The 23353-nt window shown below is 40.5% G+C and overlaps 1 protein-coding gene across 4 annotated transcripts in view; it reads right to left on the reverse strand.

Moving 5' to 3' along the window:
• Positions 1-23353, reverse strand: part of Aff3 (AF4/FMR2 family member 3) — a 463220-nt gene that overhangs the window by 132890 nt on the left and 306977 nt on the right. For all 4 annotated transcript variants that reach the window (XM_026785525.1, XM_013351073.2, XM_026785526.1 and 1 more), the window contains 2 exons: positions 17931-17967; positions 7044-7095 (listed from right to left, as the gene is read on the reverse strand). In XM_026785525.1, coding sequence (XP_026641326.1) covers positions 7044-7095; positions 17931-17967 — 89 coding nt within the window. The remainder of the gene's footprint in view (positions 1-7043; positions 7096-17930; positions 17968-23353) is intronic.

A 23353-nucleotide genomic window follows, 5' to 3' on the forward strand; every position in this document is an offset into this window, starting at 1 on the left:
GACCATTATCAGCAAAACTATCTGACACTGGAGGTGTTTTCCTGTTTAGGAGAGGTCTGTTGTGGCATTTAGATTTTTGAGACCATTATGATAATTCTATTTCCTTTTCAACTTTTGATCTAAGTTGTCAAATTAATTCCCAAGTAGTGGTTCATATCTATTTATTACTAATTAAAGATTCATAGGAGATGTGAAGCTGTCTTCTCTCATGGCATGTGGAGGCAATTTGTGTTTTTTCTTTTTTGCTAGATCAATCTTGCCAATATGTAAATTTCACCAACCCTTAAAAATTTTTTTATTAATTATTCGTATCGTTTGGTGATCTCTACTTTTTTAATATATGTTTTACTATTAATCTTAGGTTTAGTTTCTTCTTTTTTGATTTTTTTTATCACTTTTTTGGTTAGCATATAACATAATGCATTTCATAATATTTTATCTTTTTTTTAAAAAACTCAAGAACAATGGCAATGGGTTTTTGATCCTACTGCACGTACTGGCTTTGTGGGAGCCTAGACAGTTTGGATGCTCACCTTACTAGACCTGGATGGAGGTGGGTGGTCCTTGGACTTCCCACAGGTCAGGGAACCCTGATTGCTCTTTGGGCTGATGAGGGAGGGGGACTTTGTTGGAGGAGGGGGAGGAAAATGGGAGGTGGTGGTGGGGAAGAGACAGAAATCTTTAATAAATAAATAAATAAAACCATTTTAGTTTTAGAGACATGTGTATGCATCTGTGTGTCTGTTTGTGAGTGCATGCATATGAATACAGGTGCCCACAGAGGCCAGAAGTGTTAGATTTCCTGTGGAGTTTGAGGTACAAGTGGTTGTGAGTTGCCTGAAGTGGGTCCTAGGACCTGAACCTGTGTCCTCTGAAAGAACAGTATGTGTGCTTAGTCATCCCTGTTTTTCTAACTTATTAATATAGAAACCTAAGTCACTGATATTGACCTTGGCTTTTCCTCATATAAGTAGAGTCTTAAATTTCTTATTGTCTTCACTGTCTTAATAAACTTTACATATTTTTTCATCAACTGCACTTTTATCCTTGTTCAGTTAAAATTACATTCTAACTTCATTTGTGATATATACCTTGATGCAAAGAATATTTAGAAGTGTTATTTAATGTCTCAGTGCTGAGGTTTAAACGATACTTATTTCCAGGGACTTATAAAACAATCACTCTGTGTAAGATGGAGCACGAGCCACGGTATTTTCATACTCAGAAGTGGAGACTTTTTCCACTGCTCACCGCCAGGCCAGCCGCAACAGGCGTTTCTGTGCCTCTGGGAAGAGTCTGTGTTTGCACTTCGTGGGTGTAGCACTGTCTGCACACTTAGGGCAGAGTGGCTGCTGATGCTCATACAGTCCACAAACTAGTGTTTTACTTGTATTTCTCTCAATTGCTATGTACCAGTGGCTTCTAAGTGTCCTGGCACTCACCATACAGACCAGGAATGGCCTTGAATTTGCAATGATGCTCTTGTTTCTGCTTCCAAGTGCTGGGACTGCAGGTGTGTCCCACCATGCCCAACTGCAGCCACAGTGTAAGCCTTCTCAGCCCCGGTGGAGTTTATAACTTTGATGCTGGTCTAGTTAGTTTTTGTCATATTTTTGAGTCTGTCTGTACATACATATTGATGGCTATCCCGAGTCTGTCTGTACATACACATCGATGACTATACTATCTTCCTCATTAGCACTAGGAAATGTCCTTTTTCAGTGTCTTACAGTTATCATGTCCTTTGTCTTCAGGACTATTTGGCAGTAGCATGAAGACATTTGCTCCAGTTTTCTTGCATTTGTTACATAAACAGTTCATCCTTTCTTATTTTCCTTTTTTTGTTTCAAGGCTTTGATTTATTTGTATTTTTATATTTGAAGTATGGACATGTGAAAAATAAGTAGTCTTAATTTTATAGCTAGCATGACATTTTCCCTTTAAGCTGGAGTTTTTGATGTATTTACATTTAATACAGTCATGGTAACCAGACTTCGACTGGCTAGTTTTCTATTATTATCTTCTGTCTTTTGTTTCTGGACTTTTCATGGTATCATCATTTGTGTTGATCTATTTTTAAAAATTTCTGCAATTACTTTTTAGATGAGGTCCAATCAATACTTGTTTCTAGTGATATCCCCATGTAGTGCACTATGTATAATTATAGTGTACTTAGATTTAATATTGTGCTACTTCACATGAAATGTAGGACCTTCATGTTGCTTTTGCCATATATTTTACTTTTGTATACATACAAATGACAAAATATCATTTTTCATTGCAATAAGAATTTTTTACATATTCATATGTCTATATTTTCTGTAGCTATTTATTTGGTTTATAATTCCACATCACTATTCTTCATCATTAAATGAAGTCAGGACAGGAACTTAAATACGGTAGGAACCTTGAGGCAGGAGCTGATGAAGAGAAAACAAGGAGGAGTGCTACTCACTGGCTTGCTCAGTCTGCTTTCTCACAGAACCCAGGACCACCATCCCAGGGGTGGTATCACTCATAATGGGCTGGACCCTCTCCCATCAATCACTAATTAAGAAAATGCCCTACAGTTTTGCTTCTAGCCCTATAGTTTTGCCTGATCTTAAGAAGGCATTTCCTTAATTGGGGCTCCTTCTCTCCAATGACTTTAGCTTGTGTCAGGCTGACATGAAACTAGCCATTGGATGCCCTGGAACTGGAGTTATAGGTGTTGTGAAGTGCCTGACCTGAGTGCTGGGACCCAAACTGTAAGAACAGTATGTGCTTTTTACCACTGACCTGTCTCTCTAGCCTCAATTTGCTCTCAAAGCTTGATCCTTCTGGGTTTAGGGAAACTGAAGTTTTACCCAAAACCTGTATCTTGGGTGAGAGTTGAATTCACAACTGAGGCAGTAGCTGCCATCTCTGCTGGCCCCTTTCAGCTTTCTAGTTATTGTTCTCACTGTGTATCGGTATCTTCTCCACAACTATGCAAACTAAGAGCCATGAAAGCACTTGGGGGATTTATACACCACTGTCCCTTTCGCATGGCTTTTCCTTTATGAAATGTCTTCTTCCCCTAATGGCCATGATCTTTCACAACTGGGGACTTCATCCTCTGACATCTCACACCATTGCAAGTGTGGTTTCCCTCCTTGAGTTCTTTCTGCTTCTTGTGAATGGCTGAGTGTCCCCAGAGGAGGGGCAATCCAAATGTAGTTCTTATTCAATTCACTTTGCTTCTTTTTTGGACCAAATCTTCTACACTCTGCCTTAATAATTTAGACTTCAGATCATTTTCAAATACTCAGAGGAGGGGGATTCAACTATCATGAATTTTCCTGTCGTTAATGTAACCAAAACTCTTTCACAGATATTTATGGTTTTGTTTGTGTCTAAATACTAAATTGCTCTTTTCATCTTCTTGAATCCTTGGCTCATTAATCCTGAAGGAAATCTCAGGTATTTCCCCAGTTCCTTTGTCCTACCATGCAATGCACTTCTGAAGCTCATTATAATTAGCAAGGAAGAAGGATGCTTAGAAAATGTGCCCTGACTCCCAACGCTACGTATTTATTGAGACAGGATTTGCTATGTACCTGTGGCTTCTAGGTGTCCTGGCACTCACCATACAGACCAGGATTGGCCTTGAACTCGCAATGATGCTCTTGTTTCTGCCTCCCGAGTGCTGGGACTGCAGGTGTGTCCCACCATGCCTTGCCCAATTGTAGCCATAGCTGGAGTCTTTTCAGCCACTGTGGAGCCTGTAACTTTTCATCTGTTTTATTCAAGCTATTTCCCTTTTCCCCATTCTCTGAAATCTGTACATTCTGTTCCAGTCAAATTCTAACTCCTAAGCATTCCCTTCCCTAAGTGGCCTTCAGTGTTACGGGTGGGCTTGCCTCTCCCCAGCAATGCATATGCTGACGTTCTAACTTTAGCATCGTGCTGGTTATTTTACACAGCTGTCACAAACAGCTGAAAGAATCGTTTAAAGGAGGAAATTGCTTATTCTGGTGCACAGTCTCAGAGGGTCATCCCACACTTGTTTGGTCGCATGAGCTTTGGCAGATTATCATGGAAGTGGGGACACGTGACCAAGAGAGTAAGGGGAAGAAGGGACAAGAACAAGATGCTCTCAAGGATTTCCTACCATGTGAACATCTTCCAGCTAAGTCCCAATGTGAATGTCTCCAAAGCCTTTTCAGCTAGTGTTACTAGCTCGAGGTAACCAAGTATTTAAAACTGGAACCCATGTGAGACATTTCCTCTTCAGACCAAAACTATTGTCTGGGAATGTGACCTCATCTTGAAATAGGATCTTTATGGAAGGAATCGTATTAAAATGAAACCATCAGGGTGAGGCCTAAAATTAACAAGGTGGGCCTCAATCCATATGGCTGATGTTCTGATAAAAAGGGGCACAGAGAAGGTTGCATGCAAGGCAGAAGGAGATGTTGGGAAGACAAGTGGAGAGGTGAGGACACAAGGCCAGGAATGCAGGTAGCCCTCTCTAGCAACAGTCAGAAGGGAGGGACCTCCTGAAGCAACTGTGGGAAAATACATTTCTGTTGCCTAAGCCATGTGATGCTTTATAACTAGCCCCTGACTGGTACTCATCTCTCACAAAAGCAGTTCACTACTTTCAAAATTTGTTTCCAATTCATGGCCTGACTTTGTCTCAAGACTATACATTCCTAAGTATCGTAGGTAGGCACATTTATGCCCTAATTTATCCTTTAAATTGGGAAACCTTTCTGAGCCTCAGACTCCTCATATGTAATGTGGGCAGAGTGTTATTGCTATGCCTATCACGGTAAAACACGAATGAGGGGTATATATCTGCGTGTCTGAGTATGCTTGTTTATGTAAGTGTGTACATATACATGTGAGTAGGTGCATATAATATCATCTACACGAATATCAATCCTACCCACGTCTGAGGCATCCTTGTGCTGTTCGTCAGTGTTCCTTTTGCTTGAGTATAACAGAAGGATTGCAGAAAAGCTCTGAAGAGACTCTCAAGACTCCCAAGTCCACAATGCCCCACGTCTAAGAGATCCTTGCAACCTCAGTTCTGTTTTTCTGTTACCTGGTTTGAGTGACAACCATGAAGCAAGTGACAATGGGCCACTTTGGGTGAGGAGGCAGGGAGGTGGGCTGAGAACTTCCTATCACCAGAGGTCTTAAACTTAACTCCTTACCCTGCCTACTTTTTTTACACATTAGAAGACACGAAGCACCAAGCAGTGGAAACTGACATTTTAGGGAGCAGATGCTACAGAAATGCACAGTGAACAAAGAAGACCATTAAAACTACTTGAGTAAAATTGGTGTCTAGTGAACGGGATTTTAAGATTATGTAAAGTTAGGTATAGTATGTGACGGTTTACTAACGTATTTTTGATGCTATTTTGTCTATCTAGGAAATGATTTTGTTAAGAATTTGAAAGATTGCTACAATTAAAATGATCAATGTTTTATCAAATGACAAAACACAACTATTTCACCACTACTTCTATTGGTAAATGCATACTCCAGTTTGTGCATTTTATCCCATCCAAATTGTACTCAAAATAACTACAATTTTCAGAGACTCTGCCCTTTTCAGTTCTCCAGAATGCCTCCAGATGGCATTAAAACTCTTCTCCCATTATATTCTACAGCATAACTTAAACTTATAGCAACATTTTAAGCACTTAGAACTGTCATATCTAGTATTTCATGAGAAAATACAATGAAACTCATTAGAACTTTCAGAGTAGTATCATGAGAGACACAACCTATAGTCATATCAACTACTGAACATCCAGCCACCCTGTGCAAGCCAGAGGAGCTCTACAGATGAAAAGAGATCTGGACAAAAGATAAGACAAATCTGCGCCACAGACTGTGGCTGCTAATAGGTAGAGCAATGATCCAGGAACAGATACAATCACAAAGTAATTTTTATAGCCAGGCGGTGGTGGCGTACGCCTTTAATCCCAGCACTCGGGAGGCAGAGGCAGGCGGATCTCTGTGAGTTCGAGACCAGCCTGGTCTACAGAGCTACCAGGATAGGCTCCAAAGCCACAGAGAAACCCTGTCTCGAAAAACAAAAAAAAAAAAAAAAGTCATTTTTATAATAAACATCTTTCACTCCCCAAAGGTGATCAAAATAAATGTGTTCAAGGAGGAAGACCTTATGGATGCTTATGAGGCTGAAACAGCCGTTTGTTAGCTTCTGCTTCACAGCCATTATGTACTACACTGGTGTATCAGATAACAGGAATGATAGTGCTACTGTATGACATCGGCCACCTACTGGTCTGGAGCTCACGGAGGCAAGACTGACTAGCTGTTGAGCTCCACGCATCTGTCCGTGACCGCTCCCCCAGTGCTGAGATTCAAAGCGCACACCGCATGGCTCAGCACTTTACCAACTGAGCTGCTTCCCGAGCTCCGGGGATCTCAACGCGGTATCATATTAACCATTAAAAACATACGTATATTCTTTCAGTACTGAGAAGGGAAAGATGGAAATGCAAAGACGAGACACCTTCTAAATGTCTTTTCTCATGTTTAAGAAATACTTTACTTGAAAACATCAATGAGCTCTTGCGATCTCAGAGGTATCTGTAGTTGTGTTTGCCACATATTTCGGAGGTGGGACTGCAGATGGCAGGCTTTTTAAATGACTTGGGTACTTCACGGCCACGTGGGACAGAATGTCTTCCAGTATGTGTAGAAAGTTCAGCAAACCTTATGTCAGTGTTAAAAGTTTCCAGCCAAATTTTAAAGGGCTTATCTCCATCCTCCCTTAGTACACACTCTCCAGTCTAATTATATTCACACTTTATAAAGAAGAACATTTGCATTTGCAAGATCTCCTTTTCAATGCTAAGGCATAAAACCTCAAAGTATGTCTGTACCCGAAAGCATTTAAAAAGACATTATCATGAAAAAAGAGAACCATGGGCCTCCTTCCACTATGATTACCACCATTACAAGATACTTGCCCTGTTTCATTTTATACGGCATATTAAAGAACAGTCATCTCAGAGAGAAACGTGAAAGACACTTACGATGTATTCGATGTGCCATTGTCTGGACTCTCCGGCTCCGCGTCAGCTTTCTCTTAAAAAGGAAGTGGAGAAAAAACACCAACATCAGTCTCCCAGTCCTTAAGATTTAAGATTAAACATATTTCTATGTTCCTATTAACAAGCTTTCAAAATGGGCAGCGGGAGGCTTTTAAAACATCTTTTATTGTTTGGGAACCGAATGTGAAAAATAATTTTGCTTTGGCAATACAACTGCCCAGGCCCAGAGCCTTCAGAGGTACCAAGGAGCTATTGCAAACAAGCAGAGACAAGGCATGCAGACCTTGCCAGAAGATGAATATCTTACAGATGGAATCAGTTTCCCTCCACTACACTTTACAGAAAGTTTAAGGAAATAAATTCATTAGCATTGTACATCCAAGGCACTCTGAACTTTGATCCCTTCTGCTAACACAAGCCAAATGGGGTCAGGCTGAATTGGAACTTGGAGAGAATTTCACAGAGTGCTGGAGCCATAGCCGTGAAATGTCCAAGAATTTCACCCCATGGAGAACTCTGGCAGCAGATTTTGGGGCTCCCAATAAAAGCCGAATAAGATATAAACCAGAAATCCTTTCTGACCATCTGAGAGGTAAGTAAAAGAGCATCTGCATGGGACGTGGCTATTGGGGATTTAGTTTTAGGAGTCTGGAAGGAGTCCAAATTCTTTTCACAACAGGCATAAGGTAATACTTAATCCTGGGCCAACTGTGGTTTGAAATGTGTACCCTCATTTTATAAGGAGCTCCTCTGGTTTTGTGGCAGCAGAAGGGGGAAAAAAAGCTGTTCATGCTATGGCTACTACGGAGGGCTCTGCAGTGCCAATAACTGGACAAACCCAGCACAAAGTTTTGAGTGGCAGGAGACAGGCCCAGTGGCAGCAGCTAACTTTCTTGGCTGTTGCTTTCAAATCAGGCCTGACAGCTTCCAGGACCCTCTGCTTCTGCTCAGCCCCTTCTACCCAAACACTTATCCTATCCAAACACTGGCTTGTGGCATCATTTGGGGAACGACCTCCTGGATTACACAGCGAACCTCCGAAAGAAAGTGTCCTAACTGAGCTCAAAAGCCCACCCCGTATTTTCCTACTGGAGATGAAGCAATTGTGAGGAGGGGAAGATAGCTGCACACAGCTACCTCAGATATAACTCTGCTGCGTGTCTATGCTGTGCCAGAACTCTCACAAAGGACAGTTCCTCAGTCCCAAGCACGTCCAAAGGAAAGGGAAAAAAAAAAGCCCAAACACTTATGTTGATACCAAGCAGACTAGTTGGTTCCTGACCCAGGTAAAACCATGTTGAGATAGAAGCAGACACAGCAGCCTGATGCTTGCTCTAACACTCTGAGTTTTCTATTCGTTTGGGTCTTCTGGGCAGAGCAGTGGTAAATTCATTTAGGAGACATGTAAGGTCTAGTCAAGTGGCCTGGAAAATAACCTAATTTAGTACTTTCCAGAATCATTTTCCCAGAAGAACCCCCATTCCTGTCACAACTCCAAAATACAGCCACAGCACCTGTATTATCCAAGACAAAACTAAAAGAGGATCTAATTCTTCTCATATCCATTGACCCTCCTCCCCCTCCCCTGAGTCTGGAGAAGTGGGTTACATTTCCCGGGGAACAGCTGCCAGCAGCCACACCAAGGCACCATTGTGATGGAGGACTAGACAAGATACGCTTCCCAAATTTCACGTCAGAGAACAAGGGATCATTACGAGACGAAGGAAGACCTTGACTGGATGTCTGAGTCAATGTTTTACCTTGACCAAGAATGCTGCCGAGTAGCCCGCAGGCTGAGAGGGCCCAGGTTGGATTGCACATGGGCCCTGAGGGCTGGAGGCATCGTGGGCTGTCTTCAGCACGGGGACAAAGCTGCAGCTGATTGTCTCTGCTCTTAGCAGCACTTACTTATGTTGTGGCAACAGGGAAAACAGAATAAGGAGGGCCAAAAGGGACATTACAGGAGCAGTCTGATAGCGGCTGCTCTCGGCAACCGTAGTGCTCAAAGAGAGGGACCCTTTCTGGGGAAAAGCAAGGCCAAGATTGAGATGGGGATTACAATTGTTTGTTGTCTTTCAGGAAGAAAATACAAGCAAATTAAACCCCCAAATTCTTTGAAAATTTAGGTGATGCAATTTCTGAAGTTCATTTGAAACGTTCAAGGGCTTGAGCTATGGAGAATCGTCACTACTTCATCAGGCCCCTAGGGAAAGTGACAGGGGTGAGGTAACCAAGTCTCAAGACCAAGAATTGGCAAGTGGGTACCTGCACCCCGCAAAGAAGATATCTGGGAGTCACCTTCAAGTTAGCTCTTGGATGCCACCACTTTGGTCTCTTTGGGAGAGAATCTGCATTGTTCATTAAAAAACAAGGCAGAAGAAGTACAGGGTGGTCATTTTGCATAAAGAAATAGAATCCAGAGAGAAGGGGAAAATGAAGCACAGAAAGGAACATACAGACATATGTGAACATGTATTATGTACATATGCATAATATATATGTATAAAATATTAGCCTTTTTTTACATTTTATCCAATGTGCAGGTGCGTGCGTGTGTGTGTGTGTGTGTGCGAGTGTGCGTGTGTGTGCATGCGTGTGTGTGTGTGTGTGTGTGCATGCGTGTGTGGCATCCCTGCCATGGCAGGTATGTTCCAGGACAATCTGTGGGAGTTGGTTCTTTCCTTCTACCTTTTTGGTTTCTATGGTGGATCCCATAGGTTGAGTACAGGTCATCAGGCTTGGTACCAAGCATCTTTGTTCACAAAGCCTCCATCCATCCATCCATCCATCCATCCATCCATCCATCCATCCATCCATCCATCCATCCGTACTCCTCCTTCCCTTCCTTCCTATCCACTCATTCTCCCTTCCTTCCCTCTAGCCGTCATTCCAGCTATTCACCATTTGTGTGTGTGTATGATACATGTTTTCACACACGTATGATGCATGTTTTCAGTTTTACAGAGTCTTCTGATGTCCACCACTAAAATGGAAAGTAGAACGTTGGGCTGAGGGTAGCTTCGAATTTTTATGTTACAGTCGCCATTTTACGGTACAGGCATGAAACAGCTCACTCAGTAGACCACTCAATGACAGCAGCTTCCTCTCTAACTGATTACGCACACTGAGGGTTCTTGTGTGCCTGGTATTCTGCCTGGCAGAGGTAAAGATAAAAACCCAAATCTAATTCAGATTGTTGTAGAGATACCAAATACACTGCTAGTGTCACAGTGGCCATCTTCCTGACAGAAAAAGAGTTTGGACACGTGGAGTCCAGTGTTCTTTGTGTTCTGTTGTTAGGATCTGATATCTTTTTCTTTCTTTCTTTCTTTCTTTCTTTCTTTCTTTCTTTCTTTCTTTCTTTCTTTCTTTCTTCCTTCCTTCCTTCCTTCCTTCCTTCCTTCCTTCCTTTCTTTCTTTCTTTATTAAGGATTTCTGCCTCCTCCCCGCCACCGCCTCCCATTTCCCTCCCCCTCCCCCGATCAAGTCCCTCTCCCTCATCAGCTTGAAGAGCAATCAGGGTTCCCTGACCTGTGGGAAGTCCAAGGACCGCCCACCTCCATTCAGGTCTAGTAAGGTGAACATCCAAACTGCCTAGGCTCAGGATCTGATATCTTGCTTTTTAATTTTTGGAAGAGGAAGAACATGAAGTTGGTACGAAGGGAGGAGGGGAAGATCTGGGATGGCTTCGAAGAAGAAGAATGAAAATGATCAAAACACACTGTAAGAGAATTTAAAAAGTAAAAAAGGATAATAAAAGAAAAACTGCTAGATATGTTGTTTCTAAGAAGATTATGAGGAACTACACCTTGCTTTTAAAATTTTAACTGAAATGTTATTGAAATTAATGAAATACCAGAAAAGGTCCGCCAGATAGAATTGTATTCTGCTGAAGTTTTCACAAAAGACCATCTGTCTGTGCTGGACTTTTCTTCACTGTCCATCATGGGAATTCACGCTCACAGCATGAGAATTCGACCATGAAAAAACCCAGCAACTTCACTTGTGTTTTTAATTCTGTTATCCTCCAATTATTACTCCAATAAATACAAATATTTTATAACTTTAGATGTATCTACTTTAGATTTTATCTGTTCTCATTAATGTAATAAATTTTCCCTCTATAATTTTCACTGATTCAGCTGTTTCTAATATGTACTTTTAACTTTTAAGTTTGCTTTTAATCTTTTATTTCTCACATTAAGAAAGAGAAAGATTTATATGTTCTAAAGAAAGAATAGAGAATAATCTCCTATTTCTTGACTAATCAGCTTCTTTTGAAAAATAATTATGTATTTTTATTTAACGTGTATGGATGTTTTGCCTGCTTGCATATCCGTGCACCACAGAAGTGCAATGCCTGTAGAGACCAGAAGAGGGCATTAGATCTGTCGGAACTGAGTAAAGACAGTTTCAAACTGCCATGGGGGTGCTGGGAACAGAGCAACTTCTCTTAACAGCTAAGCCATCTCTGTAGGCCCTCAGCTTCTGTTTTTTATATAGTGTAAAGTGAGGAGGCTCGCCCACATGTCTTTTCCTTCATCCTTTCTTGTTCAACACAGTCAAATTTTAAAATAGTCTGTTTAATCATAATCATTAATAAGCCATCATAAATATTAACTTAATGAATTAATCATTCCATTTGCTCATAGGTCCATTAGAGAAATTATAAACCAATAACGAGCACTTTCAGTATAATACAAGTATTAAATAATAACCAACAAGGGAGTAAGAGATGACTCATGCAGAAGGAACCCTTCCCCTCCTCATCTGTATAATGTAAATGCTCCTGGCACCTGCGGCCAGTGGTTCTCGCTCTGATAGTCCATCATTCCATGGGTTAGTTTTTCTCAAGTCAAGGCCAGGCCTTTCCTAAGATTTCTAAACAGTATGCACCTTTAGTGCACATAAAATGCATATGTAATGGATGCGTATAGGTAGTTTTTAAAAATTAAAATGGACTATGAGAAAACCTTCCAGGCTGGAAATAAACATTGGCAAGTAATCCTGTGCCTCCTGAGTGGGCCCAGTGGACTGCATCCTCTTTCCTGCCAGCTACCTAGAAAGAGGATTCCAGTTAAGCCTTCCCTTTTTTTTCCGGATAGGTTTCACCACCCAGGAATACATTCTCAGCCACTGCTGTTTCTACATTTTACATGAAAGGTGTCATGCTGCCAGCTAGTCTTCGGAGACTCACTTTGGACACTCAAGAACAGCATTTAGGGTGGACACAGCTCTGGGTTGGTTCAGCCTTGCGGCTAGCAGCATCAGCTAGCTACAGAAGTATACTGTGACCCATATGAACGGTGCATTTGCAACACTCATGAACACCTTTCCCTGCAGATACTAGAAGCTCTGGACTGCAGGGCTTTGCTATGTCCCAAAGTAGAAAGTCGAAATTTACAATTCTTCAGGGAATAGAGCAGTGTGGAATGGAATTTCACTGTGATGCCTGCATGCCTCTGAGAACCAATGAGACTCAGATTTTGTACTGGTTCTTTTGCACCATTTTATAAAACCCAGTTTTGATTCAATGCAGTGACCTATTGTCCCAACACACACGGTGACCTTTTAAGCACCAGAAACACAAACTATAAGCCTAAATAATAAGAGAAAGCATCCCAAAGTTTAGCCTTTTGCTTTTTCCACTGGTATTTCTGACTGAACTATGTTTTTAACTTCAACGAAATGATATTTGCCAATAGTTTCCTTTGCCATCTTTGCATTTACCGAAGAGACAAATAAGGTGCTCCATTACCACTCTCGAAAAGCACGGTTTCACTGGTCTTTGAAAAATACCCGAGGTTAACTTCTGTACATGATGCGAGGTAAGACGTAATTTCATTGTTTCCCATCCCAAGTATTCCAGCACAAGACACTTGCTTATCGACACTGGCCACTGTACTAGGTTCAGCGTGACAATTCCCATGCATTCACGATCTGTCACACCACTAGTCTAGCTACCTTTATCGTGTGGCTTTGGTTGTTTTGATGTAGCTGGTAAAGACAAGGTGCAAGCTTCATTCTTGTTCATGTCTTTGCCATTCTCATCTTTTGCTCTATCATATAAATTACAGGCCCAGACTGCCTACTTCTATCTATACAAATATTTGAACTTGGATGGCATTGCATTGAATCTACAATGTACAGAGAAGGATAATTTTTTACATCACACCTTCTAATGTCTGTACCAGATACTAGTCACTTTATTCATTGAGGTCGTCTGTAATATTTCTCAATAGTTTTTTCAATTTTTCATCACTTTCTTATGTAGTTTATCAGATTCATTGCTTAGGAATTATTTCTGTGCCAATGTCAGATATTTTTAGCTGTGATTTTTCTTTTATTTTTAAATCAGGAGAATGCAATTGATTGTGAATAGAGCATTGTTAAATCTTATTAATTCTAATAATTCATCTGTAGGGTTTTTCAGTGTTCTATCAATATATTGATGATTACATCATTTGGGGAGATGAGTTCTGATGTTTCCATCCTAATGAACACCACATCTTCTTTTTTCTTAGTTTACGGCTATGGCCAAGGATTCTATCCTGAGGTATCGGTCTTGAAATGGTGCCTTAGCCTAAGCTGTCGAGGGTGCAGTTAAAGACAAAAGAGAAGAATTCCTAGGAACTTCTCCCTTAAAAACACGGGCAACTGTGGAAATGAGTTAGTCTTCTATGCCCAACTTGCTAAGACATTTTTTTCTAAATAACATATATAGAATTTTATCAAATATTTTTTCAATGTCTTGGATTAAATATATTTTTTCTTTTCATAATTACTACGGTAAATTCTATCACTATTTGAAAAGAATCTGATTTTGAGTTACCAGAACAATAGGATTTCTTAGCTCTTATACTTTGAAATGTATTTTATACACTGCTAGATTTAATTAGCAACATCCTCTTGGATGCTTATGCATTTGGATCATTAATAAAATCAGTTACAACTTTTCTTTCTTGTACAGTTCTTGTTGAGTGTTGACATCAAGGTTATGGTGGCCTGAGGGAGTGGGGAACTGCCGCCCTTCATACTGGACTGTCCAAAAGAGGGCGCCAGCTCGAAGTTACTTGCTGTTTTTGGTGGAATTCCTGGTAAGAAGCAACCAGCTTTACCACTGCGTAAAATGATTTTACTTTTAAAATGACTAAGCCTTGTTTCACATATTTCCTAGCTACTGAATCCCTTTCTTGCTGTGAAATATGTTTGTTTTATTGTGATAATATGAATGCACACAAAGAGTATAAATGAAATGTTAAATCATGTTTCATTCGGGTTTTAAAAGCACTCGGTTCATTTTAAAGACTCGGAGTAACTTAATTTTAAAAAGAAAATTTCTTTGAAAAGATGTTCGAAAGCAAAAAAAAAAATGACTAAGCCATTTTTTAGATAAATAGTTGTAGGATTGTTTAAGTTATGTTTGTGAAATTTTTATATAAAACACATAATTTCTAAAATTAGTCACTATAAACATATACTATAATAACATTCATTTCATCTAATTTTGCCTTCAATTACCTGGCTTTAAAAATAAAAAGGTTTAATGTTTATTTATGTATCTGTGTATAGTTTTTTAAATAAAAGGGTTTAATATTTACTTAATGTATCTGTACATAGTTTTTAAAATAAAAAGGTTTAAAATTTACTTATATATCTGTGTTAGCCACACAAGGTCAAAGGAGAGTGTTGAATCTCCTGGATCTGGGATTACATGTGGTTGTGAGTTGGGACCAAACTCTGGTCCTCTGCAAGAGGCACCCACCCTTCAATGTGAAGTCACCTTTCTAGCCTGCTAGATTTCCAACTGATAACTAGGTTCCTTCAGCTAACTGCAGCTATAATTCCACTACCTGTTCATTTCCACTGCTGCTACTGTGAGGTCAGATGGAGGCGTTTGCTTGCTTTCTTATAAACAAAGCTTCCATGTCTTGCAGTAAAATACACACGTGGGCTTCTTTCCATCTGTCCCGTCAATATCACTTGGGTAGAATGAACCTTTGGGTTAGTTTTCCATCTGGATAATTCTCAGAGGTCACGCCCTTCACTACGGGCCCTGTCTCGCCTGCTCTTGGAGTTCTAGACAGGTATACGGCAGACGGTCCTGCCTCATCCCCGTGCTTCTTAACGTCCCTGTTCTTTGTTCCGCTCCTGGCGTTCTTATGCTGCACTCTTCAGATTACTTAAGTTCAGTTTTCTAATTCATTAGTCTTTCTCAACAATCTCAAACGTGATATCAAACCTGCTCAAAGAAAACTTAATTTCCATTTTTCATTTATATAAATGTGACTTAGTATCTCTTCAAATTTTTTCACTCTTTACTCTATTTCTCATTTTTTTATTCTACCTCTTCTTTAATTCAACAAACATTCTGAGTTTCAGAATTCAAATACAAGAATTCTGATTTTACTTGGTAAAATCTTGGGCACAGACTCTTTTGTTTTACATAAAGTGTTTTTTAAAAATGTATGTTGCTATTTTCTTGGGGATGTTATTTGAGGTTTATTTAGTTTTTGACTTGTTTCTTGTATTCCTATCAACTGGATGCTGCTGTCTTGGTTGTCTGTTTACTTTAGCCTCTTTTGACTTTTCTTATCTGTTTATCAGTAAAGCAAAGAGGTTTCAATAGTATATGTCAGATTTGGGCCTTGAACTAATATTTATTGCTTTTATGAGAGTCTATTATTTATTGCTTTTATGAGAGTCTATTAAATTTTTATTTTATTGATCATTCTTTTTTTTTTTGGTTTTTCGAGACAGGGTTTCTCTTTGGAGCCTGTCCTGGAACTAGCTCTGTAGACCAGGCTGGTCTCGAACTCACAGAGATCCGCCTGCCTCTGCCTCCCAAGTGCTGGAATTAAAGGCGTGCGCCACCATCGCCCGGCTTATTGATCATTCTTAAGGTCATTTAATCAGCAATTTATTTTTCACAGCATTCTGTGACGATGAATTACAGGTCCTTCTGCAGACTGAGCTACACTCACGCCTCTTCTTCTCTTTGCCCAGAATGACACAGATGTCCTCTGTGGTCAGGGCTCCTCTCAGTGCTCACTGCTGCTCACAGGTCTGAACAACAGGCTGGTCAACTCAACTGAGGTGTTGATTTCTGCATCAGAGCACTGATGGAGCTTTCTAGAACACCTGTGCCTTGTGGGGAGTGAAGGGTTGATAGGCAACAGGAGAGGGTATGTTGGCTAGAATGTCGCAAGAGAAGAGGTGAGCTGGGAGTCCAACACCTCCTTTTGCTTCCAAACAAGGCAGGAAATACTTTACTTTGCATGTCCAGAATTCTTGGTTAGTCATCTTGCTGACAAAGCTGACCCCTTTTCCAGCACCGAATTATACCCACTCCAGATCTAGCATCATCTTAAGAGTCTAGTTTGTTTCTCTTTAGGAGGAGATCTAGTAAACTGCTCATCTCTTAAGCAAATATTACTGGGGTTTTGGTTTTTTGAGCTTTTAAAAAAGAAAATCAAGTGGAAAATTCTATGTGCACTAGCTAGAATGGAGACTTAGGGTGACAGGGATGGAATGGTCCAGCTGTCCATCACGACAATCCATGCCTGCTGTTCTCCTGGGATTCAATGGAGACCTACAGCCTGCCCAGGGGCTCCCAGGGGCTCTTCCCCATACTAACACATACTCTTTGTTGCTTCTTTTTCTGTCCAATTTATAATTTCACTGCCCAGGGCTGTTCTTCAGTAAAGGCCCCTTTCCTGAACTAGGGTTGCTGCTAATTGACTTCCATTTCTACAGCATCCTAGTCACTGAGTGAGGATTCCAAACTGGAGAGGAGGAAGTACTTAAGATCAACCTGCCACCTGAGCAAGCATTCTCCCAAATTATAAAATGCAGACATACACCATGTGTTTTCATATGTGAGTTATACAGGAACATACTTAATATCCCAATATTATAAAATATAAGCTTATTAAACACCAAGAACTTGTCACAGAAGAATTACAAAGAATCCTCACTGGTACCCATGCTCCAGGAAAGTCCTGTGTCAGACTGCCATCACCCCCTCCCCAATTGACTTTTCTCTATCTGTACATGAATGTTATGGAACTTCCCAGTACACTGTGTGGACATCTTCTCTCCCAAACTCTCCTGCCTTACAGGCGTCAAGAGGATGAGTCTCAGTTCCACAGATGCCTCGACTAATTCAGAGTGATTTTTATCTTCCCATAGCTTTGTAACTAGCAAAGGCTGCCCTGTTCCCAGCCCACTGGCTGCTCGAGAAGCCAACAATGCCTGGTCTTCATGAGTTTTGCTTTTAAGACACAAACCGGGAGCTTATGCATTTTTAATGCCACAGACAACATTAATAACAACTTGTAGGGCCACAGAAGAGAATTAAAGCTCTCCCTTCACAGAATGCTCCCTCTCTGATGACAGAGTTCACATGCTTCACCAACCACTGGATTCAGTATGGGGACCCCTTGCTGTCCAGCCCAGCCTGCCTATTTCTGGAAGAAGGTACAGAACACATTTAACAAGTGTGTGTTTCCTTAACAGAGTCTAAGGTCATTTACTGTGACGCCTTCTGTTTGGGTTTCTTTGACTATTCATTTTCTTTTAATTTAGGCATCTAGTTACATGCCTTTTAATTTATTTCCTTCACATATACTAGGGACCAATGGAGCACGGTGCTCTTCTCTTCTGGAATCCCCTTGACATGCACTACTCTATGCGCTGGCCCCCTCCCCTTGAATACCCACACTCGGGGTCATCAAGAGCCTCACTGCACATGTAGGAGGTGCCTAAACAAAAGGCTCTCTTTTTTTGTGTTGCCTGGTGGCTTCTGTAAAGCCTGCTTCTCATCTTTCCCTGCCCTCTCCACAGAACGCTTTAGAGAAAAGTTCTTACTTGGATTATTGTGTCCAGAGGATACAAGTTGGGAGTCCTGAAAAAAGAAAAACAAGAAATATCAATTAATGTTATTATTTCCATTTTCCAAACTAAAGTTGAATACATGATCTATTACTCATTATTTAGAACCAAGTCTCCATTCAAAACTCTACCAGCTACTGTCACGAGACACATCTGCATGAGCGTGCTTGTTAAGAAGTCCTGGGAGTACAGCTGACAATCGCAGTCATTTTTTATTATAGAATTTTTGTTATGTCTTATTGAGGTGATAATTCACATCATACAAAACAAGCATTCGGAAACAAGAAATTCTGTGGCTTTTGGTACTTTCAAGTTGTTGAATGACTGCCACCTCTACCTACGTGCAAGCACCCCATCACTCAAGCATTCAGTCCCCTACCCTTTTAAGCAGTATCCCCTACAGGGCCCTTTCCCTGTCCCTCAGCCCCTACCTGTTTGCATCTGTGTTTTTGGACTTTCCCATTCTGGTATCTCATCTACCTAGAACCACACATCTGTGACCTTCTGAGTCTGGCTTCTTCAGATAGAATGCTGCACTGGAACTTCATTCTTGTTGGAACTGGCATCAGTAGCCATATCTTCACCCCTCCTCCTTCATCTTCCTCTCTTCTTCCTTTGGCAAGGTCTCACTATACAATCTATGCTGGCCTAGAATTTATAATCCTCCTACCTCAGGCTTCTGAGTGTGAGCATTATCGGTATGTGCTACGGTTCATTTTATGGATGAATACTATTGGATATGTAAGATGATATTTTATGCACACACCTGCTGATAGCATATAGTGTCTATATTCTGTGAGCTGTGCTGCTGACTGAAACATACACAGCTTCTGTTTTAAATCCTTCTCTTTATATACCTAGAGGTAGAATTTGGGGTCTTATGAAACTCTTTGTAAATGTTTTGAGAAGCACAAGCTGTTTCCTGTGATGGCAGAACCCCGTCATTCCTATCAGAAATGTATAAAGGCTCCGATCTCTCAACATCCTTGCCAGCACTTACTATTTTAATTGTTTTTTTTGTAGTCATCTCTGTATAGGAAGAATGGCATCTCGTTGTTCTTTTTATTTGTATTTGCCTAAAAAACTAAAGATGTTAAACATTTTCCCACACAGTTGATGACTATTTTCATTTTTGAAGAAATACCTATTCAAGTAATTCATCATTTTATGTAGTTATTTACGTTTTTGTTATTGAGTTGAAAGAGGTCCTCACACAATTGATTCTATACCCTTACTAGATATATGGCCTGACGATAATTCCCTCGTTTTCTAGTATTCTCCTATTACTGATAATATCCTCTGATGCACATAACTTTTATATTTTTATATTTATTTAATTTTTCTTTTGTCGTTCATACTTTGGTGGGTTGTATTTTAGAATCTATCACTGAATCCAAGGTTACAGAGAAATAACCTTGTGTTTTCTTCTATGAAATTTATGACTTTAGTTCCCAGCTTTAGTCACTGATACATTACATTAATGTCTCTGGAACCAACTCATTTGCCTCTGAATGTGTCCTACTTCTAATGTCTTTACAGACGATGGCTGCCAGCCCCATCTTGAGTGGACACACTCTGCTGAGCAACTGTGATCTCATTGTGATGGACACAAAGGTTATTATGCAGAAGCATTAACTTGCAATGGCATAAATCCAGTATTACTCTGTATCTTAGATTCAGTTACTACTCAGGTAAATAGATTGAACCTGCTTTTATTTGTATTAAAATGAAATGCAAACTTCTGTCTTGAGAATTTAAATTTTCTTTCTTTGTAAAATTGTATTTTAACATAAAATATAGGAGTGAGTTATATAAGAAGATGGTAAGAGTGTAAGTAAAAATGTGTACCAGTACATAAAATCTAAAACTCCTATATAATTCTGATATGTGGAATAAAAACCTAGTGAAATGGAATTAACTACTAATATATGACTTGATGTATTTCTACACCATTTTGCTCTAGGAATGCAGTTGCTATCAGGCAGGGGAAGACATTTAATAGGACCAGTGATATTTAAATCTAAGTAATAATGTCCATTTTAGAAAGAAACCCCTCCGGGATAGGATAAAATGAACCAGGCTGTTGGGTAGGAGCTGTGTGGCCAGAGTTATACAGAAGCCCAAGAAACCTTTCTTAGGTAATAATGAGCTATTTGCCTTCAGAAGAGCAATGAGTTTAGTTCTTACTCTGAACTCAGCTTTTGGAAAATCAGAGTGTGAAGATGAAATAAATAAACCACTCTTGCGGTGACAGGCTGAAGTCTAATCTGCAAATAGACGCTGGCCTACTTTGGGTACATTCTGTAATACAAAAAATAAATGTCCACAATTAAAGACTCCAGATGGGTTGGTGTGCTCTTCTTCTCCAATTAATTTGGAGTTTATATATGGACACAGTTTGTTTTAGCTTTAATTTGTAGAAAACATTTTGGGCCTCAGTAAGTCAGCTTCTCCGTGCTGTGCGTAGGCGGTGGCTCTAGGCGGAGGAGACTCGCCATCAATGGACAAGGATGGTAACTGGCATGGATTTCAGCACTCAGCCTGTTCTTCTAAAAACAGACAGGGAGGCCTTTTCTGATTCTCTGCCCACACTAACGGGAGTAGGATGCTCATTTGCTGATCTATCCTGCAACTTGTACAACTGGCTTCCCCTCTTTTGAAGCAGAGAGTCAGGATGAGCTCGCAGTTCACAGGAAGCTTCATTCCTACATCCCAGAAGATCAGATTTTAGCTAAAAAAAACCCCTCTGATTAATGACTTATTATTTCATTTTGCATGGGGGAGAGAAGGAGAAGCAGAATATACTTAAAATAATTGCTTGCAAAAAATCACTACAGAAGATGGTACAGAAAAAGATATGAATGAACTCAGAATTTGTTCCTACTGCACTGATGTCTTCTGACTACCAGATTAGCTCAGAAAACACTAAATCATTAAATTCCAATATTTCCAGGTTGTCATCCTTCGGGTAGAAAAGCAATCTTGTGTGTGTGTGTCTGTGTGTGTGTATGTGTTGACAAATTCTGGGATCTGTTCTCACCTTCTGCCTTGTTTGAGATAGTGTTTCCCTTGTTTGTACTTCTGCACTACATACGCCAGGCTAGCCAGCCCACAAGTTTCTGCCTCATCCTGTGAGTGCTGGGGTTAGAGGCTTGCTATTGATCTGGCTTTTTACATGGGGGTCTAGAGATCTAAGCTCAGGCCATCAGACTTGCACAGCAAGCACTTTTACCCAGAGCGATCTCCCAGGCCCTGACCATCATTCTTAATTACAACTGGCCCAGCGAGTCATTAGTCTGTTCTTGATGCATTCATTTCTTTAAGAAAACACGGATGCTCTCTGAACCCTGATAAACTATCTGCCACCCTTCTTTGTCCAGTTAGCTGTGAAATCCCAGAGGCCTCCACAGTGTGGAATTGTTCCTTCTTCAGGAAGCCAGTGCCAGGTTGGGTCAAAGCAGAAGGACATAACTGCTTTCTCCAAAGGGCCCAGAAGCTGGGGTCCTTTCCACCAACATGCTTGTGGATTCTGCCTCAGAGGCTGTCTCCGCCCTGGTGATTCACCTTCTGTTAGTGCACTCCTGGAGAGTGCCAGTGCTTTTCACCATCTCCCTGACCTTTCTGTTAGGCTACTTAGAGACTATGCCAGTGAGTCCTGTGAGCCAAGAGTGAGGGATGCATAGGAATGACTAACTCTGGCTAAAAGTGATGTCACGGGGTTGTCTGAATGCTTCAACCTGCGTGTTCTGCCAAAGTTCCCTCTTGGGACATACGTCTCACTGGTTTCTGTAATTCAAGAGTGTCTTGCTCTCTGAGATCTTCCTGACTCTGAGCGCGACTTCGTTGCTTCTTTGTTTTATTTTCAAGTATGAGATTTTAAAAAGAAAACTATATTGATGTATAAAAGCACACATGTAAAAAGGACACCTGATAAGGTCAAAAGAATCTTACTTTGATGATTGTTTTAATCCAAGCATGGCTCTGTAATAATTGATAAAGAAACTTCACTGAGACAGAAACAAACAAACAAACAACAACAACAACAACAAATACCAAACTGCTGTCATCTCCTATCAGGACATCCTTACGTTTCTGTGCTATTTCTAGCTCATCAGGGTCACACTTCAAATGTGCTATTCTGGTGATCAACCGCACAGTGGGGAGAATCAGCCCTTCTGCCTTAAAAGATGACTTAGTTTGAAGTTCCAACACTAGAACTATTATTTGGCATCTTGGGAATCCTGAAACCCCTTAAATATAGTATTTAACTAATAAAAAGTTGTGATTTTGCTCGATAGAAATTACTAGGCGCACTGGTGTTCGTGAGCGCCCTTTAGTGAAGTATGGTAATGAATAACATGTCTCATAAGATGCATTATGTCATTCCAATCAAATGACGACCCATCAGCCCATGTAGAACTGTGATGGTCAATCTTAATTATCAATTTGATAGGATTGAGGAGCACCTAAGAGATTAGTAAAACACATTTCTGGCTATGTCTTTGAGGGGTTTCCAGGGTTATTTAGACCACGGGGCTCTGACTTATAGACAAACAACATGGTGGAATTATTAGGAAATGGTGATGGTGGGAGGTAGGGTCTAGGAGGAGGAAGTAGGTTACTGAGCATGTCCTCTGAACCATGTCCTTCCTCTGCTCCCTGCTGTATATGGGGATGCTCTGCTCAATAGGCCCTTCCCTCCAGGATGAAGGAATCACCCGAAACTGGGAGCCTACACGAGCCCTCTTCCCCTTCATTTGTGTCTGAAACTCTGGCCACGGTTTTGAGAAAGGAACTAATCTGACTGCCATGAAAGGAAACTTTGGTAATTACCATAAGATGCCATTGACTGTAAAACAAAAGCCAATTCTGGGCCTCTTGAAATGAGCTGTAGATCAATGAAAGAAGAGGGTTTTCAACTATTGTTTTGGAGGAAGGTAGTACTCATACTGGTATGGTAAGAACATTTCTCTTTTAAACACTTTATTTTTATTATTCTTAAAAATGGAGTACATGTGTGTGTGTGTGGATTTGCGTGTGTAAGAGCAGGAGGGGATCAGACGCCCTGGAGCTGTGAGCTGTCTGACATGCCAAGTCCTACTTCTGTAAGAGCAGCAAGTTCTGCTCACTGCTGTGCCCTCTCTCCAGCCCTTGGTGTTGGTAGTTCTTAAAAATAATGGCTTTGCTGAACTTTTTGAAGTTGACACCACTCACATTTCTCCTTGTTTGTTCATTAGTTCATCACTAGAATTACCAAAAGCTAGAAATGGAAAAAAAATTTGTATTTTCATATGACTCCTGAAGCTAATTAACAAAAGAAATGTAACCATACAACTCTGGTAGGATTTGTCCACTCAGTAGTCACTTTAATTTCCTCAAAATATCTGTCTGTCTGGTCT

Source organism: Microtus ochrogaster, linkage group LG2, assembly GCF_000317375.1.
Source record: "Microtus ochrogaster isolate Prairie Vole_2 linkage group LG2, MicOch1.0, whole genome shotgun sequence".
Classification (NCBI taxonomy): Eukaryota; Metazoa; Chordata; class Mammalia; order Rodentia; family Cricetidae; genus Microtus; species Microtus ochrogaster.